General features: G+C 48.5%; 1 protein-coding gene across 2 annotated transcripts in view; it reads left to right on the top strand.

Annotated features, from left to right (window-relative positions):
• Positions 1–22,728, top strand: part of MCC (MCC regulator of Wnt signaling pathway) — a 323,312-nt gene that overhangs the window by 295,277 nt on the left and 5,307 nt on the right. For both annotated transcript variants that reach the window (XM_055435515.2, XM_055435516.2), the window contains 2 exons: positions 2,955–3,055; positions 21,849–21,971. In XM_055435515.2, the coding sequence (XP_055291490.1) occupies positions 2,955–3,055; positions 21,849–21,971 (224 nt within the window). The remainder of the gene's footprint in view (positions 1–2,954; positions 3,056–21,848; positions 21,972–22,728) is intronic.

Below are 22,728 nucleotides of genomic sequence, written 5' to 3'. Positions count from 1 at the left end.
GCCTGATGAAGGGCCAGGAAGCACGCGGGAGTCTGCCCTGGGCCGATGGGGCAGCACAGGCCAAGCCCAGAGGAGGGAGGGGTTGATGTGATGATGGAGAGACCCACCAGCTGCGCTGTCCTGGACCCGGGCAGGGGTCGCAGAGGGGCTTTTGCAGGAGTCACGTGACACAGTCTGAGCTTGGGAAAGGTCACCATGGGGTGCACCCTGAGACCACATGCTGGTGCCTGAGGGGTCTGACCACAGGTAGAGGGGTCTGACCACGGGGTGGAGGGGTCTGACCACGGGGTGGGGGGCTCTGACCACAGGGTGGAAGGGTCTGACCACGGAGTGGAGGGGTCTGACCACGGGGTGAGGGGCTCTGACCACAGGGTGGAAGGGTCTGACCACGGGGTGGAGGGGTCTGACCACGGGGGTGGAGGGGCCTGACCACGGGGTGGAGGGGCCTGACCACGGGATGGAGGGCTCTGACCACGGGGTGGGGGGCTCTGACCACGGGGTGGGGGGCTCTGACCACGGGGTGGAGGGGTCTGACCACGGGGTGGGGGGCTCTGACCACAGGGTGGAGGGGTCTGACCACGGGGTGGGGGGCTCTGACCACGGGGGTGGAGGGGTCTGACCACGGGGTGGGGGGCTCTGACCACGGGGGTGGAGGGGTCTGACCACGGGATGGGGGGCTCTGGCCACGGGGTGGAAGGGTCTGGCCACGGGGTGGGGGGCTCTGACCACGGGGGTGGAGGGGTCTGACCACGGGATGGGGGGCTCTGACCACGGGGTGGGGGGCTCTGACCACGGGGTGGGGGGCTCTGACCACGGGGTGGAGGGGTCTGACCACGGGGTGGGGGGCTCTGACCACGGGGGTGGAAGGGTCTGACCATGGGGGTGGAGGGGTCTGACCACAGGTGGAGGGGTCTGACCTTGGGGTGGGGGGCTCTGACCAGGGGGTAGGCAGCAGTGCTTCTTCACACGGGAGGATCCGGGGCTCACAGACATGGCTTGTCCATTCTGTGGCAACGGCTTCAGAATCTGTGCACAGCCCTTTGAGTTTGTGAGCCATCACTCTGGGACAGAGCTCCTGTGTTTGCGTATGTACTCTTAGGGTGGGGTGGAAGTGGACTTACCGAGCTGAGCATTTTCCCCTGGTTCTTAGTACTTATTTTGACTGGGGGAAGCACTGTATTTTGTGGAATGGCTCCAAAAAACAGAAATCTCTTTGACGTAAAAGACCAGATGATCTATTTTTATTTTTTACATTAGAGCTTTTATAAAAGCACCCTGTGTTGTTCAGGTAATGAAATTAGAGTAAGCTGATTATTTTGTCTTTCAAAAATTAGACCCATTTACTCTATCAATAATATTTCCCTTCTGGGCTATTCATTTGGTCTTATCTGTTGGTAGATGAGGCAAGCAGTCTGGAGCAGAGGCTGGAGCCAGATAGTCAATATTTTAGGATCTGGGGGTCATACAGACTCTGCTGCACCTATGTAACTCTGCCATTGCAAAATTGTCTCTTCCTTACTGCGAAGGAAGAGACAGTACGGACACAGAGGCACATGGCTAGGCTCTAACAAAGCTTTATTTACAGACACTGAAATCTGAATTTCGTATGATTCCTGCATATCATAAAATAGCCCTTTGATTTCTTTCCCTTGATTTTAAAAATAGAAACACAATTCTTACTCTGTGGGCCTTTATAAAAACAGGTGGCCAGCCAGACTGGAGTCTAGAACATCTATTCTTGCTTCGAGGTAGGGAGGTGGCTGGGTGTCATGCTTGGTTTAAAACTTCCCTTCGGGTCCCACATCTTGACCAAAGCACATTAGGTTTTCTCAGTTCTTGTCTGTGTGCAGCAGAGATCACCAGACGCGCTCAGTGAACGGCACTGGTTGAAACAGCCGGCCCTGTCTGTAAGGAGACACGCCAGCCCCGCAGGGGAGTCGATGCATGCACAGAGGGTGTTGCACTCTGGAGAGATTGCAGAGCTGGGCAGTGGCGCTCGGGCTGCAAGACGCCAGGTGGAGCGGAGGGCAGAGAGCAGAGCTGGGGGCCGGGGGAGGGCTCCGACACGGTGGTCTCCTCCGGAGCCCCCGGTGCTGTGGCGCGTCTGTGCGGGCGGGTGGAGGCGCCCCAGTGCCTCCCGTCATCTGGACTTCCAGCCCTGGTCCCTGACTCCTTGGAGCGCGCACCCATTGAGATGCAGCCTTCTGTCTACATTCTGTCCTGAGTAACAGGTCACAAGCTTTTTCTTCTGGAGCCTGGGTTGTAGTAAATCCTCAGGAAATGTCTGCCGAGCAAATTATCAGATGAGCGCTGTCCGCCTCTGCTTATTCCACAGCAGAGCAGCGGCCCTCTTCTGTATGCAGACAGCGGGCCGCTCAAATGGGCACAGCCATGGTGTTATGAATGGACTGAGCTCCATGCCGGATTTAGGCCTTCTCTAAAGGCTCTTACATGTACTCGTCTGTAGAACAGAAGGAGCTGGGTTAGGTGATGTCAGAGTTCCTGTCTGATGCCAAGACGCACTTCTGTTTTCTTCCCCTTCTCCTGGGTTTTCTAGATGATTACCTGGACCCAGTGAAGCCCCTGAATCCAGAGGGGACTGGGTTTCTCCCCGGAGGGTGTGGGATGGGGGAGGGACCCCCCAGGCATGTATGTTTCCCCCGTGTCTTTCCTGAGTGGCGGGAACACTGACCTGAGCGCATCCTGGCTCCGCCGAGTCCTCACAGTGACAGGACAGCATCACTTCCCTGTGCTTTGGTTCCCTCTTTGGCCAGGAGGGGATACTGGCAGTGTCTGCTGCAGAGGGCCGTCACGGTGGTCAGACGAGAGAACTCCTTGAGTGCTCAGGATGTGGCGCGGCCTGGGTGCACTGTGGGTGCCCGGCCGGGGCCGCCCTGCCGCCCTGCTCGCCTCCTGCTCAGCTCCAGGCCTGACCCGGTGCTTTGCGTCCTCAGGAGTGTCCGGACGCCGCCTCCCCCGCCCTGTCCCTGGCTGAACTGCGGACGGCGTGCGGTGACAGCGAGCTGGCCACGGAGTTCGCGAACGCCATCCGCCGGTAAGCACCCAGCCCGCCGCCCAGAGGGGCAGCGTCTTCCAGGGGTGACGGTGTAGGCCGGGGTGCCGATGTGGCCAGTGTAGGCCAGGGGTGACGGCCGGGGTTGGTTCTCCCAGCTGCTGACGCCGCTTGCCGGGAGTGTCACAGGTGCTGGGAGAGAGGAGGCCCCATGCCACATTCTTGTGCGGGCCTGCAGGCCAGCAAGGTGAGTGCGAGAGGAAAATACACGCAGTCATCCCGCCTGCAGACAGAAAAAGGTCTGCTTCTTCACCTTTCTGTTGTGGTGTGGCATTGGCTAGAATCTCAGGATTGCATTAAAAGGTGACAGTCAAAACAGGCATCTTTTGGTATCACTGGGATGGAATATTGCAGGTAAATTCTGTTGGCTCTTTAGGGAATTTTTAACAGTTTCTTTGGCTGCTTTATACATATAGTATATTCCTCAAATATAAAGATAATTAAGTTGACTGAAGAGAAAACGAAAAAACAAACAGGCGTCTTTACCTTGTTTCCACCTTGAGTGAGAACGGCTGCCTCACTGTCGGCGGTCTCTTTCCGCTCAGACAGCCTGTTTCTTTGCCTCCGACATTTCCCTCTACTGTGGCTGTCTCCCTGTCCCTTCTCTCTAGATCTGCCTTCCGTATCCTGACGTTTCATCCTCTCCCCACCCTTTCGCACTCAGGTCTAGAGCAAGGCTGTCCAGCAGAAAAGTAATGCAAATCACATCGTAATGTTAAATGCTCTAGGATCCATGTTTTAAAAAAAAGAAACAGATTTAGTCCACTTAAATAACATACTGTATTTCATTCAGTGCATCCAAAATATTTCAAAATGTAAATCCATATTTCTAAAAGATAGTCTTTCTTCCAATTTTTCTAATTCTTTATTAAATTTTCTTCTAATTTTTTTTTACTAAATTTTCAAAATCTACTGTGAATTTAGTACGTTTATACTTACTGCATGTCAGAGTCAAATGAGCCAACACGTCCAGTGTTCAGTAGTTCACGTGGCTGTCGCTGCCCTATGAAATAGTGCGGTTCTGAGCAGGTTCTTAAGGTCCACTTTCCAACCCACTTCAGTCTTCTTGCCTGGAGAATCCCCATGGACAGAGGAGCCTGGCGGGCTACAGTCCACAGCATCACAAGAGTCAGACATGACTGAGCGACTAAACAGGAAACATATTCCCTGGCTAGAGCCACCACGGTGTTTGACTGCTGTGTTGAGTTTGTTTTGTTGATTAAATCTGTCGTCTCTCGCAGTGATGATATCTTCTCGCGTCTCTCTGAGGACACTTGTGCTTAGTGTCTGCTGCTCTGACTGTCTCCTCACAGGGGAGCTTTACAGGGCACTTGGTGACTTGGCTCAGGCTTGTAAGCTTGCCTTCCGTGCTTTCTGCCTCTCTCGGCCACGTGTCTGGCCCTTCCCGTTCGTTCCGGGCTGGCGCACCCGAGTCCCCTTCTTCCCTTTGCAGCAGCTTTCCTCTCTGTGCATTTTGAGTTGTGGTTTCCTTTTTCAACAAGAATAAAACCTGCCTTTCCTTTTCTACGATTGCTCACAGTTTCTGGCAGACAAAGAACGCTTCTTAGTTTCCATCATTCTTTAGAATTTTTTTAAAAAATATGTTTGCCATCACTTGGAAGGATTTGGAATGGAGGGGAAGGCTACAGCACATGCTCAGGCTGCTGTCTGGGTCCAGCCAGGGCTGTTAATTTCATAGTGTGGCCTCCAGCTGAGGGTGGACTGAATGCTGCCTTGTAAGGAACCTCACTACCCTCCTGCCTGACTCACTGCCACTTTTGCTCTTTCCTTCCAAGTTGTAATAGCTCAGTTTTCACACTGCCACACTTCTGGCCATATGGTTAAATGGTAATCGCTTTGCTTGAGGAGGGGAGCGAGAAGCTGTCCGGAAAATGCCCCCACCTCATCCTAATGACGTGATTGCGCCAGAAACCAGGGACACAAACCACCCCCCGCTTCCAACTGGGAGCCATTTGGATATTGTATCTGTAAGCTAAGCCCCTGCATTTTTCAAGATCCCCGAACCTCAGAGGCCCTCACTGGCACAAGCAGGTTGCAGATTCTGCTGACTAAACATAAAGAGATTTCATTTGTTCTGTCAGTCACAATGGATTTCCAATAGCCAGCCTTGAGTTGGTTAGCATAGATTTCTAATCAAGCCCCAGATATATGGAGCCAAGAAAGATCCCACAGGGCTACAGGAAAAAGGAAAATAACATAATTATACTGTATACATAGCTTAGAAATGGGAATCATTATTTCATGAGGGTGTATAACACAGATGCCCAAGAACTGAGGTTTAGGGTGTTTTTCTTTTTAAAAGTCAAATGGAAACTACCACCTTCCTTGAAGGTGTTAAATCACCGCCAAGCTAGTGGCTGAGTCAGTTGAGGGTTTCCTCCCAGAATTTTCAGACACATTCCTTTTTTGGAAGATGATGCTTCCAAACCCCAAAGTTGTGGGGCCCAGGAACAGGACTGAAGAGAGCCGGTGTGCAGAGGGGCGGGCAGAAGCTGTGCGTGCTACGCTGCTATTCCTGTCCGGCTCTTGTGACCCCTTGGACTACAGCCTGCCAGGCTCCTGTCTGTGACTGTCCAGGCAAGAAGACTGGAGGTGGTTGCCACGCCCTCCTTCAGGGGGTCTTCCCGACCCAGGGATGGAACCTGCGTCTCTTACATCTCCTGTGTCGGCAGGTGGGTTCTTCACCACCGGCACCACCTGGGGCAGAGGCTTGGCGCGGGCTTTTCTGGCAGGAGCCCCGGGACGGGCCTTGCAATGCTCCAGGCGCCGCCTGGCCCCTGTCCTGCCCCAGCGGCTGCGGCCCCACAACGCTGCTCTCGGCATGTGTGCGCCCAACCTTCTGTCTGGAACAAAACCAGGCCTCCGTGCGGTCACACATTTACTGTCTAACTTCCATCTGGTCTGATTTCGTTCCCTCCACTTCTGTGAACGCTTATTGTGGGATATTGGCTCTGGGCTTGCCATAAAACCCCATCTGGATAACCAGGTTTCCTGTCTGGCACATGAGGAGTTTTCTTATCAGGGCACCTTGTCTTCACTGTTGTCTGCACAGGCTGTGTGCTGCAAAGCCCTTCTCCACCCCAGATCCCTCTCTTGCTCATGTTCCTAGTAAAATCTAACTGAACAGACTTCCCCCCGGAGAAGTAAGCTGTGACAATGCAGCTCAGGAGAGGGAGTTTTCAGAAAGGAGTCTTCTTGTACTTCTGTGGTATTCGTGTAGCCTACCTTGAGGACCCTAGCACAGATGAGAGGAGCAGATTGTTTCTCCATCATGCTTAGGAGGCCGCAATGAGGAGGCAGGGGCGGGGAGTCTGGACAGCAAGGCTGAGTGGTCATTCAAGGTCACATGGCAAGGCCGCGAGCAAATCGAACGCCACTGCTTTCTCTGCTGGACTCCATGTGCTGGCAGGGGCTGCTTACCCATTGAGTGAGCCGAGCCTGCTCATGTGGGCCTCTTCCCTGTCTATAAAATTTATTTCTTGATTCTTGTGTGCCCTGAAAGTGAGAGTCACTCAGTCATGTCTGACTCTTTGTGACCCCATGGACTACACAGTCCATGGAATTCTTCAGGCCAAAATACTGAGAAATATCAATAATCTCAGATATGCAGATGGCACTATCTTGATGGCAGAAAGCAAAGAAGAACTAAAGAGCCTCTTGATGAAAGTGAAAGAGGAGAGTGAAAAAGTTGACTTAAAACTCTAACATTGAGAAAACTAAGATCATGGCATCCAGTCCCATCACTTCATGGAAACAGTGGCTGACTTTATTTTGGGGGGCTCCAAAATCACTGCAGATGGTGATTGCAGCCATGAAATTAAAAGACACTTAACTCCTTAGAAGGAAAATTATGACCAACCTAGACAGCATATTAAAAAGCAGAGACGTTACTTTGCCAACAAAGGTCCGTCTAGTCCAGGCTATGGTTTTTCCAGTGGTCATGTTTGGATGTAAGAGTTGGACTATAAAGAAAGCTGAGCACTGAAGAATTGATGCTTTTGAACTGTGGTGTTGGAGAAGACTCTTGAGAGTCCCTTGGACTGCAAGGAGATCTAGCCAGTCAGTCCTGAAGAAAATCATTCCTGAATATTCATTGGAACGACTGATGCTGAAACTAAAACTCCAACACTTTGGCCACCTGATGCGAAGAACTGACTCATTGGAAAAGACCCTAATGCTGGGAAAGATTGAAGTCGAGAGAAAAAGGGGACAGCAGAGGACGAGATGGCTGGATGGCATCACTGACTCAATGGACATGAGTTTGAGTGAACTCCGGGAGTTGGTGATGGACAGGGAAGCCTGCCGTGCTGCAGTCCATGGGGTCGCAGAGTCGGACACGACTGAGTGACTGAACTGAACTGAACTGAGCCCTTCCCTTCTCCAGGGGATCTTCCCAACCCAGGGATCAGACCCAGGTCTCCCACATTGCAGGCGGATTCTTTACCAGCTGAGCCACAAGGAAAGCCCAAGAATACTGGAGTGGGCAGCCTATCCCTTCTCCAGCGGATCTTCCCGAGCCAGGAATCGAACCAGGGTCTCCTGCATTGGAGGCAAATTCTTTGAATACATCATTGCTCTGTTTCTTATGAGCTTGCCTCTCCTTTCAATTCCCTGGTAGCTCAGACAGTACAGAACCCACCTGAAATGCAGGAGACCTGGGTTCAATCCCTCGGTCAGGAAGATTCCCTGGAGGAAGGCACAGCAACCCACTCCAGTATTCTTGCCTGGCAGGCTACAGTCCATAGGGTCATAAAGAGTCAGACATGACTGAGCGGCTAACGCTTTCACTTTCTCCCTTCCTCCTCCACTCCCTGCAGGAGAGTGGGGGAGGGGGAGGGAGGGGGGATGGGATGCAGGAATCATGGCTTACTCACCCAGCTGTATGACTGGAGACTCTGTCCCTTCTAAGTGATCCCTAAACCATCTCAGCCTCATTTCTCTCTGCCCACTGGACATCTCCCCTGAATAGACTAGAGCCTTAAAACACAGCATGTCCAAAACAGAAATTATCATCTTGTTTCCTCCTGCCCTTTGAAATTGGCCTCTTTTTCAGAATTCCTATTTATATGTAAACACTTCACAGTCTGCCTCTTGTTCACAGTTAGTATTGCTTTTTCCCCGTAAAGTCCCTTCTGTCCCATGCCGTTTGCGTTGCCTTCTCCTGAATTCAGCCCTCAGCCCCTCCAAACTCAGAGTAGCATCTCAATGGGTCATTCTGCCATTGGTCCCATCCTGTGTTCCCCCGCAAAAAAACACCTTAAATCATACTTCTGATCATGTAGCTCTGCAGACAGATCTTCCATGGTGTGACCTTCGTCATCATGTGTAGGTCCCTAACTTCTTAGCCTGTATTCCAAATGTTTCCCTACACGTTATCTATGGTCCAGATTCATCCGGACGGTTCATCTTTCCATGAGGATGCCCTTTGCTTTATCCCCCCACCCCACCGCCTCTCTCTCAAGCTGTGAACCCTTCCTTCTTATCCCCTCCAGTTGGACAGTCATCTTCCCGAAGGTTCCTCAGGCCCCTTTTCTCTGTGCCCCTGATGGTACAGACCACTCATCACCGTCAGTGCCCACAAAGCCTGTGATTGTCAGAGAGCCTTAGAGCAAACCACAGGGAGCCTCCTGGAGTTCAAATCCACGTCCGAGTTCCAAAAAATATCTGCCCAGCTCTAGAAATCTTCCAGACTTGATGGTACCCATTGACCCCTGTTCCGGCAGCTATGGATTAATACTGTTCCTGAGTCACACACACACTGGACTGAAATGAAGAGGGAACTGATTGAAGTCCTTTTAAAGAGGGAGCCCCACTGAGGCCACAGGCAGTAGGATCATCACCATTTCATTAGTGGGACTGTTATTTTTAAAGGTGCTGTTTTCTTAAACTTGCACTTGCTGGTGCTTCCTATTTGGCTGATTTATAACAGCCATCAGGCAGTAGAGGTTGTGCTTCAGTTCAGTTCAGTTCAGTCGCTCAGTCGTGTCCGACTCTCCGCGACCCCATGAATCACAGCACGCCAGGCCTCCCTGTCCATCACCAACTCCCGGGGTTCACTCAAACTCATGTCCACAGAGTCGGTGATGCCGTCCAGCCATCTCATTCTCTGTCATCCCCGTCTCCTCCCGCCCCCAACCTTTCCCAGCATCAGAGTCTTTTCCAGTGAGTCAACTCGTCGCATGAGGTGGCCAAAGTATTGCAGTTTCAGCCTTAGCATCAGTCCCTCCAATGAACACCCAGGATTGATCTCCTTTAGAGATTGATCTCCTTGCAGTATAAGGGACTCTCAAGAGTCTTCTCCAACACCACAGTTCAAAAGCATCGATTCTTCGGCGATCAGCTTTCTTCACAGTCCAACTCTCACATCCATACATGACCACAGGAAAAACCATTGCCTTGACTAGACGGACCTTTGTTGGCAAAGTAATGTCTCTGCTTTTTAATATACTATCAAGGTTGGTCATAACTTTCCTTCCAAGGAGCAAGTGTCTTTTTAATTTCATGGCTGCAATCAGCATCTGCAGTGATTTTGGAGCCCAAAAAAATAAAGTCTGACACTGTTTCCACTGTTTTTCCATCTATTTCCCATGAAGTGATGGGACCAGATGCCATGATCTTTGTTTTCTGAATGTTGAGCTTCAGGCCAACCTTTTCACTCTCCTCTTTCACTTTCATCAAGAGGCTTTTGAGTTCCTCTTCACTTTCTGCCATAAGGGTAGTGTCATCTGCATATCTGAGGTTATTGATATTTCTCCCAGCAATCTTGATTCCAGCTTGTGCTTCTTCCAGCCCAGCGTTCCTCATGATGTACTCTGCATATAAGTTAAATAAGCAAGGTGACAATATACAGCCTTGACGTACACCTTTTCCTATTTGGAACCAGTCTGTTGTTCCATGTCCAGTTCTAACTGTTGCTTCCTGACCTGCATACAGGTTTCTCAAGAGGCAGGTCAGGTGGTCTGGGATTCCCATCTCTTTCAGAATGTTCCACAGTTTATTGTGATCCACACAGTCAAAGGCTTTGGCATAGTCAATGAAGCAGAAATAGATGTTTTTCTGAAACTCTCTTGCTTTCTCCATGATAGAATTCCATAAATGCACAGGGGTCTACAGGATGTTAATGGAATACACAGTGTGCCTATAAGTTCATTACCTTGTAAATAAATGGCTGAGCTCCAGAGCTGGCCTCACAGGGCCAAGGGAAACATCAGTTCTCATCCCGGGGGTTGAGGTGGGTCAGTGAGATTTCTTCATCTTTCCATCATTCCCCCATGTTCCAAAAGCTGAGAGAAGGCCTTCTCCTCAGGTCTCATAAAGGCAGTAATGGAGCCATCAAAGGACCCTGCAGCGTGGGCTAGGCAGTGGCGAAATGTCAGGAAGTGTGGTCTGGGCCACCGTCTTGCTGCTATTCTAGGCAGACACCCCAAGTCAACACCTGCAGAGCATCCTTATCCAGGACACCCCCTCCTTAGTTCCACAGGCCTGGGCTTCTCACCAGTCTCCTGCTCCACTGTCTGCTATCTGTGACTCGGCACACTGCAGCGACATGCTGACTCACAGACAGAGCCCGAGCGCATCCTAGCTCCACAGGCGTCACTAGCAAATCTCTTCAACTGCGCTTCAAGTGCCTAGTCTAGAAAACTAGAATAATAACAGGACTGACTTCCAAGGTTTGTGGTGAGAATTAAATAACTTCGTGCTTGTAAAGGAGTTAGGACACTACTACTGGTGGCTGGATTTTCTTTAAAAAGATGAGTAGTTTAGACTGTATAGACATTTTATTGTTGCTCAGTCCTGTCCGACTCTTTGCGACCCCATGGACTGCACCATGCCAGGCCTCCTGTCCATCACCAACTCCCGGAGTTTACTCAAACTCATGTCCACAGAGTCGGTGATGCCATCCAACCATCTCGTCCTCTGTCGTCCCCTTCTCCTCCTGCCTTCAGTCTTTCCCAGCATCAGGGTCTTTTCCAGTGAGTCAGTTCTTCACATCAGTGGCCAAAGTATTGGACCTTCAGCTTCAGCATCAGTCCCTCCAATGAGTATTCAGGGTTGATTTCCTTTAGGAACGACGGGTTTGATCTCCTTGCTGTCCAAGGAACTCTCAAGAGTCTTCTCCAACACCACAATTTCAAAGCATCAATTCTTTGGCGCTCATCCTTCCCTATGATCCAACTCTCACATCCGTACACAACTACTGGAAAAACCATAGCCTTGACTAGAAGGACATCTGTCAACAAAGTGATGTCTCTGCTTTTCAATAAGCTATCTAGGTTGGTCATAGCTTTTCTTGCAAGGAGTAAGTGTCTTTTAATTTCATCACTGCAGTCACCATCTGCAGTGATTTTGGAGCCCAAAAAAATAGTCTGTCACCGCTTCCATTGTTACCCGTCTATTTGCCATGAAGTGATGGGACTGGATGCCCTGATCGTTTTTTGAACGTTGAGTTTTAAGCCAGCTTTTTCAGTCTCCTCTTTCACCTTCATCAAGAGACTTTTTAGTTCCTCTTCACTTTCTGTCATTAGGGTGGTGTCATCTGCATATCTGAGGTTATTGATATTTCTCCTGACAATCTACCATGAAGGAAATAAATAGGATCGTCGCTGCAGAGATTTTCTTTCAAAAATATATATATAGACTGCAGTAAGTAATGGGGGAAAAACAAGATGCTGGGGATGTTGTAACTCTGGGGATGTTGTTAAATGGGTGGTCAGGGTGGGCTTCTCTGAGGAGGTGACATTTAAGCTTAGACAAGGAGGAAGAAACATAGCGTAGTGGAGGAAGTTCATCCCAAGAAGAGGGGACTGACTGCACAGGGTTCTGTTCTGGGAAAACACGCTTGGTGTGGGCTGAGAAGGGATAGGATTCTAGGGTGCAAGGGGGAGGGTGACACCAAAGCCTGGGTCAAGCAGGGCTTTAGTCAAAGTAAGACCGTGGACTTGATTTACAATGCAGTGCAGTTATCTGATTGTCATATTAGAAAATTCCTCTGGCGGCTCTGTGGAAACTTGACTGCGGGGTACAAAGGTGAAGCAGATAAACCAAGTAGGAGGCTCCGGTGGTGGCTGAGATGAGAAACAGCAGCAGCTTGGACCTGGTGATGGCGGCAGGCACGGCCCCCACGTGGGGGTCTGCTGCCAAGCAGACACGCAGGATGAGGGAAAGGGGGGTCAGGGCTGACTCAAAACTGGTGTCGGCCGCGGGGCAAGAAGTGTTGCCGCACACCCCACGGGTAAGAGGCGTGGATGGGCAGACCACCTCGGTTTTCCTTTGCACTTCCTGAATTGCAGATGCCCATGAGAGTCAGTTTTTAGCATGTAGGTAGTTTTTAGGAAAATAAATGGGAATGGAGAAAAGCAAGAAAGGGTGGGCTATAAAGAGTCCAGGCCCATGTCCCAGATACTCTCAGCAGGCAGAGGTGCAGAGAACAGGGAGCCGGGGCAGGAGATGCCGGGAACCACCGGCGAAGTGGGATGGAAGCCAGGCTTGAGGGGAGAGGGGAAGGTACTTCAGGTCAGATCGGGACAGACTGCGACACCCAGGGCCCCAGTGACCTCAGGACAGTTACCAGTGGAGACAGAAGCCTGGCTGGGGGTTAACCAGTAAACGGAAGGTGAGGCAGAGGAACCCCAGAAGGAGACAATTCTCGCAATTACCAAGAAACTCCAGGCCCCGTGGCCACAACTCACTGAGGCTGGTCTGATGGGCGCTCCTCTGGAAGGCGTCCTGGCTGGTGCCGGCCTCCATCCTGTCCCTGGCTGTGGTGGCAGCACTGCTGCTGGCCGTGTGATCTGAGGGGAAAGCAGCCCTGCTTCCAGACTCCCGGCCACGGACAGCCTCACCGCACAGCCTGCAAGGCCATCCCCTGCCCGGCTGCCCGCCTGGCTTTGCTCGTCACCCGCAAACTTCCACCACGAGTCCGCCCCTCAGATCCCCTGAGTACATGCCTCTGCCAACAACTGTGTGCTTCCATTAAAACAGATTAAAAGCACCTGTGGCTAGAGTAAGATTCAGAAGACCAAAAATAACCTTTTAGGGGTGAGGGGGTGGGAAAACCTGTAAGTGTGCTGGGACACGTGAGTTTTGGTGGTACTAGCGGGAGCCAGCAATAAAGGTTCATAATTGTGAGGGCTTAAACTACAGGCCAGAAAACAAGGCAAGGATGGCACAGAAACTGTGAACGCACTGCCACTCAGGGGCAAATGGAACATGTAGTGTGTACGTTGTACTCTCTCATCTGCGTGGAGCCTGTGAAAGTGCTCCTTTTAGCCTTATTACCTAGACAAACCATATAAATTCTTTCTTAGCTGAAAGCCAAGCAGATTTGAATCAGAAACTACAAGGAACAGGATATGAATGGTTGAGGTGTACAGCTTGTAGCATTTTTGAAGTCATCCTTGGAAAATCGATGAGTAAAGCTGTATAGTCTTCAGTAGAACTGTGCATATAATTTTGCATAAAAATTCAGAGTTCGAGACAACACGAAATTCATCTGTAGACCCAGGTAAAGAGCCCTGCTGCCTTACCAGTTTTCAAAATTTGCATAGCAAGAAGAAATCACCTGCGGGATTCTTTTTTTACTAAGGTATAATGGACTTATTAGTTTCTGGTGTACAGTGTGATGATTCAGTATTTGCATATATTGCAAAATGATCGCCGTAATAAGTCTGGTTAACATCTGTCACCAGTTACCAAAAAATTTCTTATGATGAGAACTTTTAAGATCTCTCTTAGCCACAGTGATTAGCAATACAGTGATAGTAAGTATAATCACCATATTATACACTACACCCTCAGGGCTTATTTTACAACTGGCAGTGTGTACCCTTTAATCCCCTTCACCCATTTCGCCCACCTCCAACTCTCACTTCTGGCAATCACCAGTCTGTTCTCTGAATATGTGAGCTTTTTCTTTTTTGGTTTTTTAGATTCCACATACACGTGAGATCATACAGTATTAGTCTTTCTCTGTCTTGTTTCTACACAGCATAATACCCTCAAGGTCCATCCATATTGTTGCAGATGGCAAAATTTCACTTTTTTGTGGCTCAGTAATATTGCATTTTCTATACGTACCACATCCTTATCCGTTTATCCACTGATGGGCACTTAGGTCGTGCTCGTATCTTGGCTATTGTAAATAATGCTGCAGTGACATGAAGGTGCAGGTATCTTTCCAAGACAGTGAGCTCATTTTCTCTGGGTATATATCCAGAGGTGGAGTTGCTGGATCATGTTAGTTTGATTTTTAATTTTGGGGGAAACTTTCATTCTCTGTTTCTTAGTGGCTGCACCAGTTTACATTCCCACCAACAGTACACAGGGTTTCCCTTTTCTCTGTATCCTTACCAAAACTTGTTATTTCTTGTCCTACTTTTTTAATAACAACCATTCTGACCGGTGTGAGGTGGTATCTCATTGTGGTTTCGATTTGCATTTCCCTGATGATCAGTGATATGGAGCATCTTTTCACATTGCCTGTTAGCCATCTGTATGTCTTTGAGAAAATGTCCATTCAGACCTTATGCTTATTTATTTTCTCTTCCATTGAAACCCCAGCTTCTGCTCATTTTATGTGGTTTTTTGTTTTTTGCTATTGAGTTGTACGGATTCTTTGTGTATGATGGGTCAGTTCAGTTCAGTCGCTCAGTCGTGTCCGACTCTCCGCGACCCCATGAATCACAGCACGTCAGGCCTCCCTGTCCATCACCAACTCCCGGAGTTCACTCAAACTCATGTCCACAGAGCCGGTGATGCCATCCAGCCATCTCATTCTCGGTTGTCCCCTTCTCCTCCCGCCCCCAACCTTTCCCAGCATCAGAGTCTTTTCCAGTGAGTCAACTCGTCGCATGAGGTGGCCAAAGTATTGCAGTCTCAGCTTCAGCATCAGTCCTTCCAACGAACACCCAGGACTGATCTCCTTCAGAATGGACTGGTTGTATCTCCTTGCAGTACAAGGGACTCTCAAGAGTCTTCTCCAGCACCACAGTTCAAAAGCATCGATTCTTCGGCGATCAGCTTTCTTCACAGTCCAACTCTCACATCCATACATGACCACGGGAAAAACCATAGCCTTGACTAGACGGACCTTGGTTGGCAAAGTCATGTCTCTGCTCTTTAATACACTATCCAAGTAACCCCTATGAGACACATGATTTGTAGCCATTTTCTCCCATTCGGTAGATTCTTTGCATTTTGTTGGTCTCCTTTGATGTACAGGAGAATGTAACATAGCCCCATTTCTCTCTTTTTGCTATTGTTGCCTTTGTTTTTGGTGTCAGATTCAAAAAACCACCACCAGGATTGGAATCAAGGTGCTTATGTTCTCTTCAAGGAGTCTGATGGCTTCTGGCCTTACCCATTAATCTAACACTTGAGTTACTTTTTTTTGTATGGTGTAAGACAGTGATCCAATTTCATTCTCTTGCATGTAGGTAACCAGTTCTCCTGTGACCATTTATCTGTCCTTTTCCTGTTGGATATATTTGGTTTGTTTGTCAAAACTGACCATATATGCATGGGTTTATTTCCGGGCTCTCTATTCTATTCCACTGATCACGTGTCTATTTTTATGCCAATACCATGCTGTTTTGATCACACGGAGCACTTCTTAAAACTGTTAATTCCTGGGTCTCAACCCAAACCTACTGCCCAGAATCCAGGGACACCCCCAGCACTGCTACTATAGACACATACTTTAGAGCGGTCCTGTCCACATCACATGTATAATGTGCGTTTTCTAATAGCTGAGAACTATTAAAAGCAGGGACATTAACATATTTAGCCCAATTGTATCTAAAATATCAATATATCATTTTAATGTATATTCAGTATTTTGTTTTTTACATTCTTTTTTATATTGAGCCTATTCTTGGCTGCACTGGGTTTTCGTGCGGGCTTTCTCTCGTTGAAAGCAGGGGCTACGCTAGTTGCTGTGTGCGGGCTTCTCTTATTGTGGAGCACAGGTCCAGGGCGTGTGGGCTTCAGGAGCGGAGCTTCATAGCTGAGGCTCCTGGGCTCTAGAGCACACACTCAGGAGTTGTGGCCCGTGGGCCTGTTTGCACTGAGGCAGATCAGGGATTGCACCCGTGTCCTCTACACTGGCAGGAGGATTCTCTGCCACTTAGCCATCAGGAAAGCCCCAGCGGGTACTGCACATTTACAGCATATCTCAGTTCAGACTGGCCGTGTCTCAAGGATTCAAAGGGTTCCTGACCCTTGGAGGCTGGCATGAGGCGGCTCTGGAATTGTTCCTGTGCAGGGTTTAATGTTTCAATCCTGACAAGCAACCCTGAAGGCATGGCTCTTACAGGAGGCAGCTGCCTCATTCAAACAAAAACAAGTAAAAAATAACTCGTGCTTTAGGTCTGAGTTTCAGCCTGTCTTTGTGGCTTTAAATAAATCAGCATCGCAGTTCTACTCTAGGGTTTGAACAGCAGTTGACTCCTGTCTGCCTTCCTGAGGCCTGAGGGTATCGGGGAACAGCTCTCAGCTTCCAGATGTGGCTTCCTACCCCCAGCCTTGACCATCTCCCCCACTCCCCAGGGTTGGGGAGGGTCTGTGAAGGCTTCTCTTGCTTCCCTGGGTTCTGTCCTCCTTGGCGCTGGCCGCAGGCCCCAGGGCAAGAAGCCCTTTGTTGTGCGGAGGCTGGGAGATCCTCACTCTCCCTCTGGAGCTCTGCAGGAGGCTCCTGCTCTCTTTAGGCCCGGTGGGGGGGAAGTCACTGGGTATGATGCTCACTTTTTCAAATATCTTTCTCCCACCATCCTCATAAAAGTAGGCCTGGATTTTTGTGTTGCAACACCTTTCTTCATTAATGAATTTGGGAAGCTGGAACTGCACTTACAGTAGCTGGGGGCAGACATGTAAAAGATCAGATATTTGAAAAGCCAGGAGGGATGAACCATGGCTGAACCCCAGAGCTCCTGACAGCTCACCCCTTTGCAGTGACCCCCACACACCCATCCTACACTTTACCAAAGCATCCAGAATTAGGAACATTTCAAAAAACTTGAAATGAGAAGAAAATGAAAGCGTCCCGTGCCCTCTTTGCAGGAGTTCAGCACTACTGAGCATTTAGCCTTTTAGTCTGCCATCAGTGTGTCAGATATTCACGTTTTTGCAAACTTGTGACATCCAACAGAACTCACCCTTTTCGCTTGACAGTGTACCAGATACCTTTCCATTCCAGGGCACCTCAGCCTGCATTTTTTATTAACAGTGCAGAGCATTTCAACAGAACCGAAAGCAGATCGTAACTTAACCAGCTCCCTGGTTGTTTACCATTCTTAGCTATTCTAAGCAGTGCTGAAGTGAATCCAACTGTAATCTCATGTTTCTCTAAGATCCCTCAGTTCAGTTCAGTTCAGTCGCTCAGTCGTGTCCGACTCTCCGCGACCCCATGAATCACAGCACGCCAGGCCTCCCTGTCCATCACCAACTCCCGGAGTTCACTCAGACTCATGTCCACAGAGTCGGTGATGCCATCCAGCCATCTCATTCTCCGTCGTCCCCTTCTCCTTCTGCCCCCAACCTTTCCCAGCATCAGAGTCTTTTCCAGTGAGTCAACTCATCGCATGAGGTGGCCAAAGTATTGCAGTTTCAGCTTTAGCATCAGTCCCTCCAATGAACATCCAGGATTGATCTCCCTTAGAATGGACTGGTTGGATCTCCTTGCAGTATAAGGGACTCTCAAGAGTCTTCTCCAACACCACAGTTCAAAAGCATCGATTCTTCAGCGATCAGCCTTCTTCACAGTCCAACTCTCACATCCATACATGACCACGGGAAAAACCATTGCCTTGACTAGATGGACCTTGGTTGGCAAAGTAATGTCTCTGCTTTTTAATATACTATCAAGGTTGGTCATAACTTTCCTTCCAAGGAGCAAGCGTCTTTTAATTTCATGGCTGCAATCAGCATCTGCAGTGATTTTGGAGCCCAAAAAAATAAAGTCTGACACTGTTTCCACTGTTTTTCCATCTATTTCCCATGAAGTGATGGGACCAGATGCCATGATCTTTGTTTTCTGAATGTTGAGATTCAAGCCAACCTTTTCACTCTCCTCTTTCACTTTCATCAAGAGGCTTTTGAGTTCCTCTTCACTTTCTGCCATAAGGGTAGTGTCATCTGCATATCTGAGGTTATTGATATTTCTCCCAGCAATCTTGATTCCAGCTTGTGCTTCTTCCAGCCCAGCGTTCCTCATGATGTACCCTGCATATAAGTTAAATAAGCAAGGTGACAAAATACAACCTTGACGTACACCTTTTCCTATTTGGAACCAGTCTGTTGTTCCATGTCCAGTTCTAACTGTTGCTTCCTGACCTACATACAGGTTTCTCAAGAGGCAGGTCAAGTGGTCTGGGATTCCCATCTCTTTCAGAATGTTCCACAGTTTATTGTGATCCACACAGTCAAAGGCTTTGGCATAGTCAATGAAGCAGAAATAGATGTTTTTCTGGAACTCTCTTGCTTTCTCCATGATCCAGCGGATGTTGGCAACTTGATCTCTGGTGCCTCTGCCTTTTCTAAAACCTGCTTGAACATCTGGGAGTTCACGGTTTACATACTGCTGAAGCCTGCCTTGGAGAATTTTGAGCATGACTTTACTAGCGTGTGAGATGAGTGCAATTGTGCGGTAGTTTGAGCATTCTTTGGCATTGCTTTTCTTTGGGATTGGAATGAAGACTGACCTCTTCCAGTCCTGTGGCCACTGCTGAGTTTTCCAAATCTGCTGGCATATTGAGTGCAGCACTTTCACAGCATCATCTTTCAAGACTTGAAATAGCTCAACTGGAATTCCATCACCTCCACTAGCTTTGTTTGTAGTGATGCTTTCCAAGGCCCACTTGACTTCACATTCCAAGATGTCTGGCTCTAGGTCAGTGATCATGTTATCGTGACTATCTTGGTCGTGAAGATCTTTTTTGTACAGTTCTTCTGTGTATTCCTGCCACCTCTTCTTAATATCTTCTGCTTCTGTTAGGTCCATACCATTTCTGTCCTTTATCGAGCCCATCTTTGCATGAAATGTTCCCTTGGAATCTCTAATTTTCTTGAAGAGGTCTCTTGTTTTTCCTATTCTGTTGTTTTTCTCTATTTCTTTGCATTGATCACTGAGGAAGTCTTTCTTATCTCTCCTTGCTCTTCTTTGGAACTCTGCATTCAGATGCGTTCAGATGCTTATATCTTTATATATTCAGATGCTTATATCTTTCCTTTTCTCCGTTGCTTTTTGCCTCTCTTCTTTTCACAGCTATTTGTAAGGCCTCCTTAGACAGCCATTTCGCTCTTTTGCATTTCTTTTCCATGGGGATTGTCTTGGTCCCTGTGTCCTGTACAATGTCACGAACCTCCGTCCAGAGTTCATCAGGCACTCTATCTATCAGATCTAGTCCCTTAAATCTATTTCTCACTTCCACTGTATAATCATAAGGGATTTGATTGAGGTCATATCTGAATGGTCTAGTGGTTTTCCCTACTTTCTTCAATTTAAGTCTGAATTTCGCAATAAGGAGTTCATGATCTGAGCCACAGTGTCAGCTCCTGGTCTTGTTTTCGCTAACTGTATACAGCTTCTCCATCTTTGGTTGCAAAGAATATAATCAATCTGATTTCGGTATTGACCATCTGGTGATGTCCATGTGTAGAGTCTTCTCTTGTGTTGTTGGAAGAGGGTGTTTGCTATGACCAGTGCATTCTCTTGACAAAACGCTATTAGCCTTTGCCCTGCTTCATTCCGTGCTCCAAGGCCAAATTTGCCAGTTACTCCAGGTGTTTCTTGACTTCCTACTTTTGCATTCCAGTCCCCTATAATGAAAAGGACATCTTTTTTGGGTGTTAGTTCTAAAAGGTCTTGTAGGTCTTCATAGAACCGTTCAACTTCAGCTTCTTCAGCGTTACTGGTTGGGGCATAGGCCTGGATTACTGTAATATTGAATGGTTTGCCTTGGAAACGAACAGAAATCATTCTGTCATTTTTAAGATTGCATCCAAGTACTGCATTTCGGACTCTTTTGTTGACCATGATGGCTACTCCATTTCTTCTAAGGGATTCCTGCCCACAGTAGTAGACATAATGGTCATCCGAGTTAAATTCACCCATTCCAGTCCATTTTAGTTCACTGATTCCTAGAATGTCGACGTTCACTCTTGCCATCTCCTGTTTGACCACTTCCAATTTGCCTTGATTCATGGACCTAACATTCCAGGTTCCTATGCAATATTGCTGTTTACAGCACCGGACCTTGCTTCTATCACTGGTCACATCCACAACTGGGTTTTGGTTTTGCTTTTGCTCCATCCCTTTATTCCTTCTAGAGTTATTTCTCCACTGAGCTCCAGTAGCATACTGGGCACCTACCGACCTGGGGAATTCCTCATTCAGTATCCTGTCATTTTGCCCTTTGATACTGTTCATGGGGTTCTCAAGGCAAGTATACTGAAGTGGTTTGCCATTCCCTTCTCCAGTGGACCACATTCGGCTGTGGTCCATGTGATCAGATCGGCTAGTTTCCTGTGATTATGATTTCAGTGTGTCTGCCCTCTGATGCCCCCTCCCAATACCTACCGTCTTATTTGGGTTTCTCTTACCTTGGTCGTGGAAAATCTCTTCACAGCCACTCCAGCCAAGTGCAGCCGCTGTACCTTACCTTGGACTAGAAGTTGCTTAGTCAAGGGAGGTGTTCATTTTTTATTTTGCTAGATGCGGCCAAACTGCCTTCCAGACTCACTGTGCTCATCTACATTCCTCATACACCTGAGTTTTTCTTCCATAAATCCTGTTACCTGATAGGCTCCAAAGTACCACATACCTTCAGTGATTTGTTTTCACTGTTTCCGCTGTGAAACTGTCTCTCAGGCATGGCATTGGGGGTACACTGCGGAACAAGCCAAATAAGGTCCTTGCCACCCTGGAGCCTACGTGCCAGTGGGGAGCTTGCTGAACCGATCACGCAGCCTGTGCTGATCTGTGCCGAGCGTGCTGTGCAGAGTGACACTGTGCCAGACGGGGTCCTCGGGAAGAGGACGGCAGTCAGTCCCAGCCCCATGCCTGTGTCCACCTCTCACAGGAGGGAGAGGAAGGCAATAACCCGACGGGACACCCCAAACCTCCCAAGTCAGTTAGCTCGGGTCACTGTAGTAATAAAAACCCACCAGACTTGAAGCCAAGGAGTAGGGGGAGTCGAATGAAAGTGCAGGTATAATTTCCATCCTTTTTAAATGTGGAAAATGTGATCAAGGACTTGCACTGAGAACCACCTTTTTCTCTTTTGCAAGGCAGGCTCATGCTGGTTTCACTGAGTGGGGACCTGGCCCAGGTAGTACCCAGACCAGCTGTGTGCTCTCGAGCCCCCAGTGGTTCAGGAGATGCTAAGCAGCTTAGAAAAGGGCCTAAGCACAGGCCCGGGTTCTGTGGGCAGGCTGTGCTCTGCTGGCCCGCTGGTTCGGGTCTGCCCAGAAGAACTTCTCCAGGAGCTTGTCTCCCCACCTGGAAGATGAGAAACAACTTCCTGTATTGTTCCTTTGCAACACACACATCTCTAAAGGTCTCTATCATTAAAAAGAGCCGAGCCCAGCCTTCAGGAACACAGTAGCCAGGTGCTGGGCTCCTGTGCCCTCTCCCCTTTGCTCAGGACTCCGGCCTTGGACTGGGCCAGCTAAGTGGTGCTCCACTCTGCCCCCGTCAGGGCAGCAGCCCGATCCATCGTCTCCATTACTAAATGGCGTCCTTCGTCTCTCCTTGATACAGAGAGAAGAAGTTAAAGGCCAGAGTTCAAGAGTTGGTCAGTGCCTTGGAAAGACTCACAAAGAGCAGTGAAATCCGACACCAGCAATCGGCAGAGTTTGTTAATGACCTAAAGCGAGCCAACAGGTACAACCTCACTGTCTATAATCCAAGTGGTTCTTGGACTTATGCACCATAATTGCTGGGAACTGACTGTGGAAACTGGTGTGTCCTCAGCTGCCTCCTTGGAGCGCACTCCTCCCTAGGGCTTCACCTCCCCGTGTTCCACAGAAACCTGAGCAATGCTCTTTAAATCCGGCAGATGCAGCCGACTGTGGGCCCCTCTTAGCCCTTCATACAGGAGAGGTTCTGAGAAGTCATACAATTAAAAACAAAACTCAGCCTAGGTTTAAGACAGCATTTTCCAAACAAGACTGGCTACAGAACGTTTTATTTGAGCAGTATTCAAGAATCACATGGAGTACTTCAGGAAACAGTGCTCTGAGATGGGAGCCTCAAAACTTTCAGGCTCATGGCACTTACACTAGAAAACAACAGCAAAAAAGAGAACCTCAAAGTTTTGTTCTTTCAAATTAACTTATCAATAAAATTTGTCTATTAGTTTCTCAAATGAGGTTTTTAAGGTTTTATTCATTTACCAGGAAAAAAAAAAACCCAACTCACTACATGTAACACAAATGACATTTATTTTAAAAATCACAGTTTTCCAGAAAGTAATTAGAAAAGGGGCACTGTTTTTACAATTTTGCAAATGTTTTTAATGTCTGCTTTAATAGAAGACAGCTGGATTCTCCCATCTGCTTCCACGTGCAGTGCAGTGTGTTGTTTTGAAACATTCTAAGAAAACCCAGCTTCACATAGAAATAAAGGACCTCACACTTCC

Source organism: Moschus berezovskii, chromosome 9, assembly GCF_049115385.1.
Source record: "Moschus berezovskii isolate FMDL1 chromosome 9, NW_MosBer_1.0, whole genome shotgun sequence".
NCBI classification, from domain to species: Eukaryota; Metazoa; Chordata; class Mammalia; order Artiodactyla; family Moschidae; genus Moschus; species Moschus berezovskii.
The sequence above is the reverse complement of the archived record's forward strand: the minus strand, read 5'-3'. Positions and strand labels throughout refer to the sequence as shown.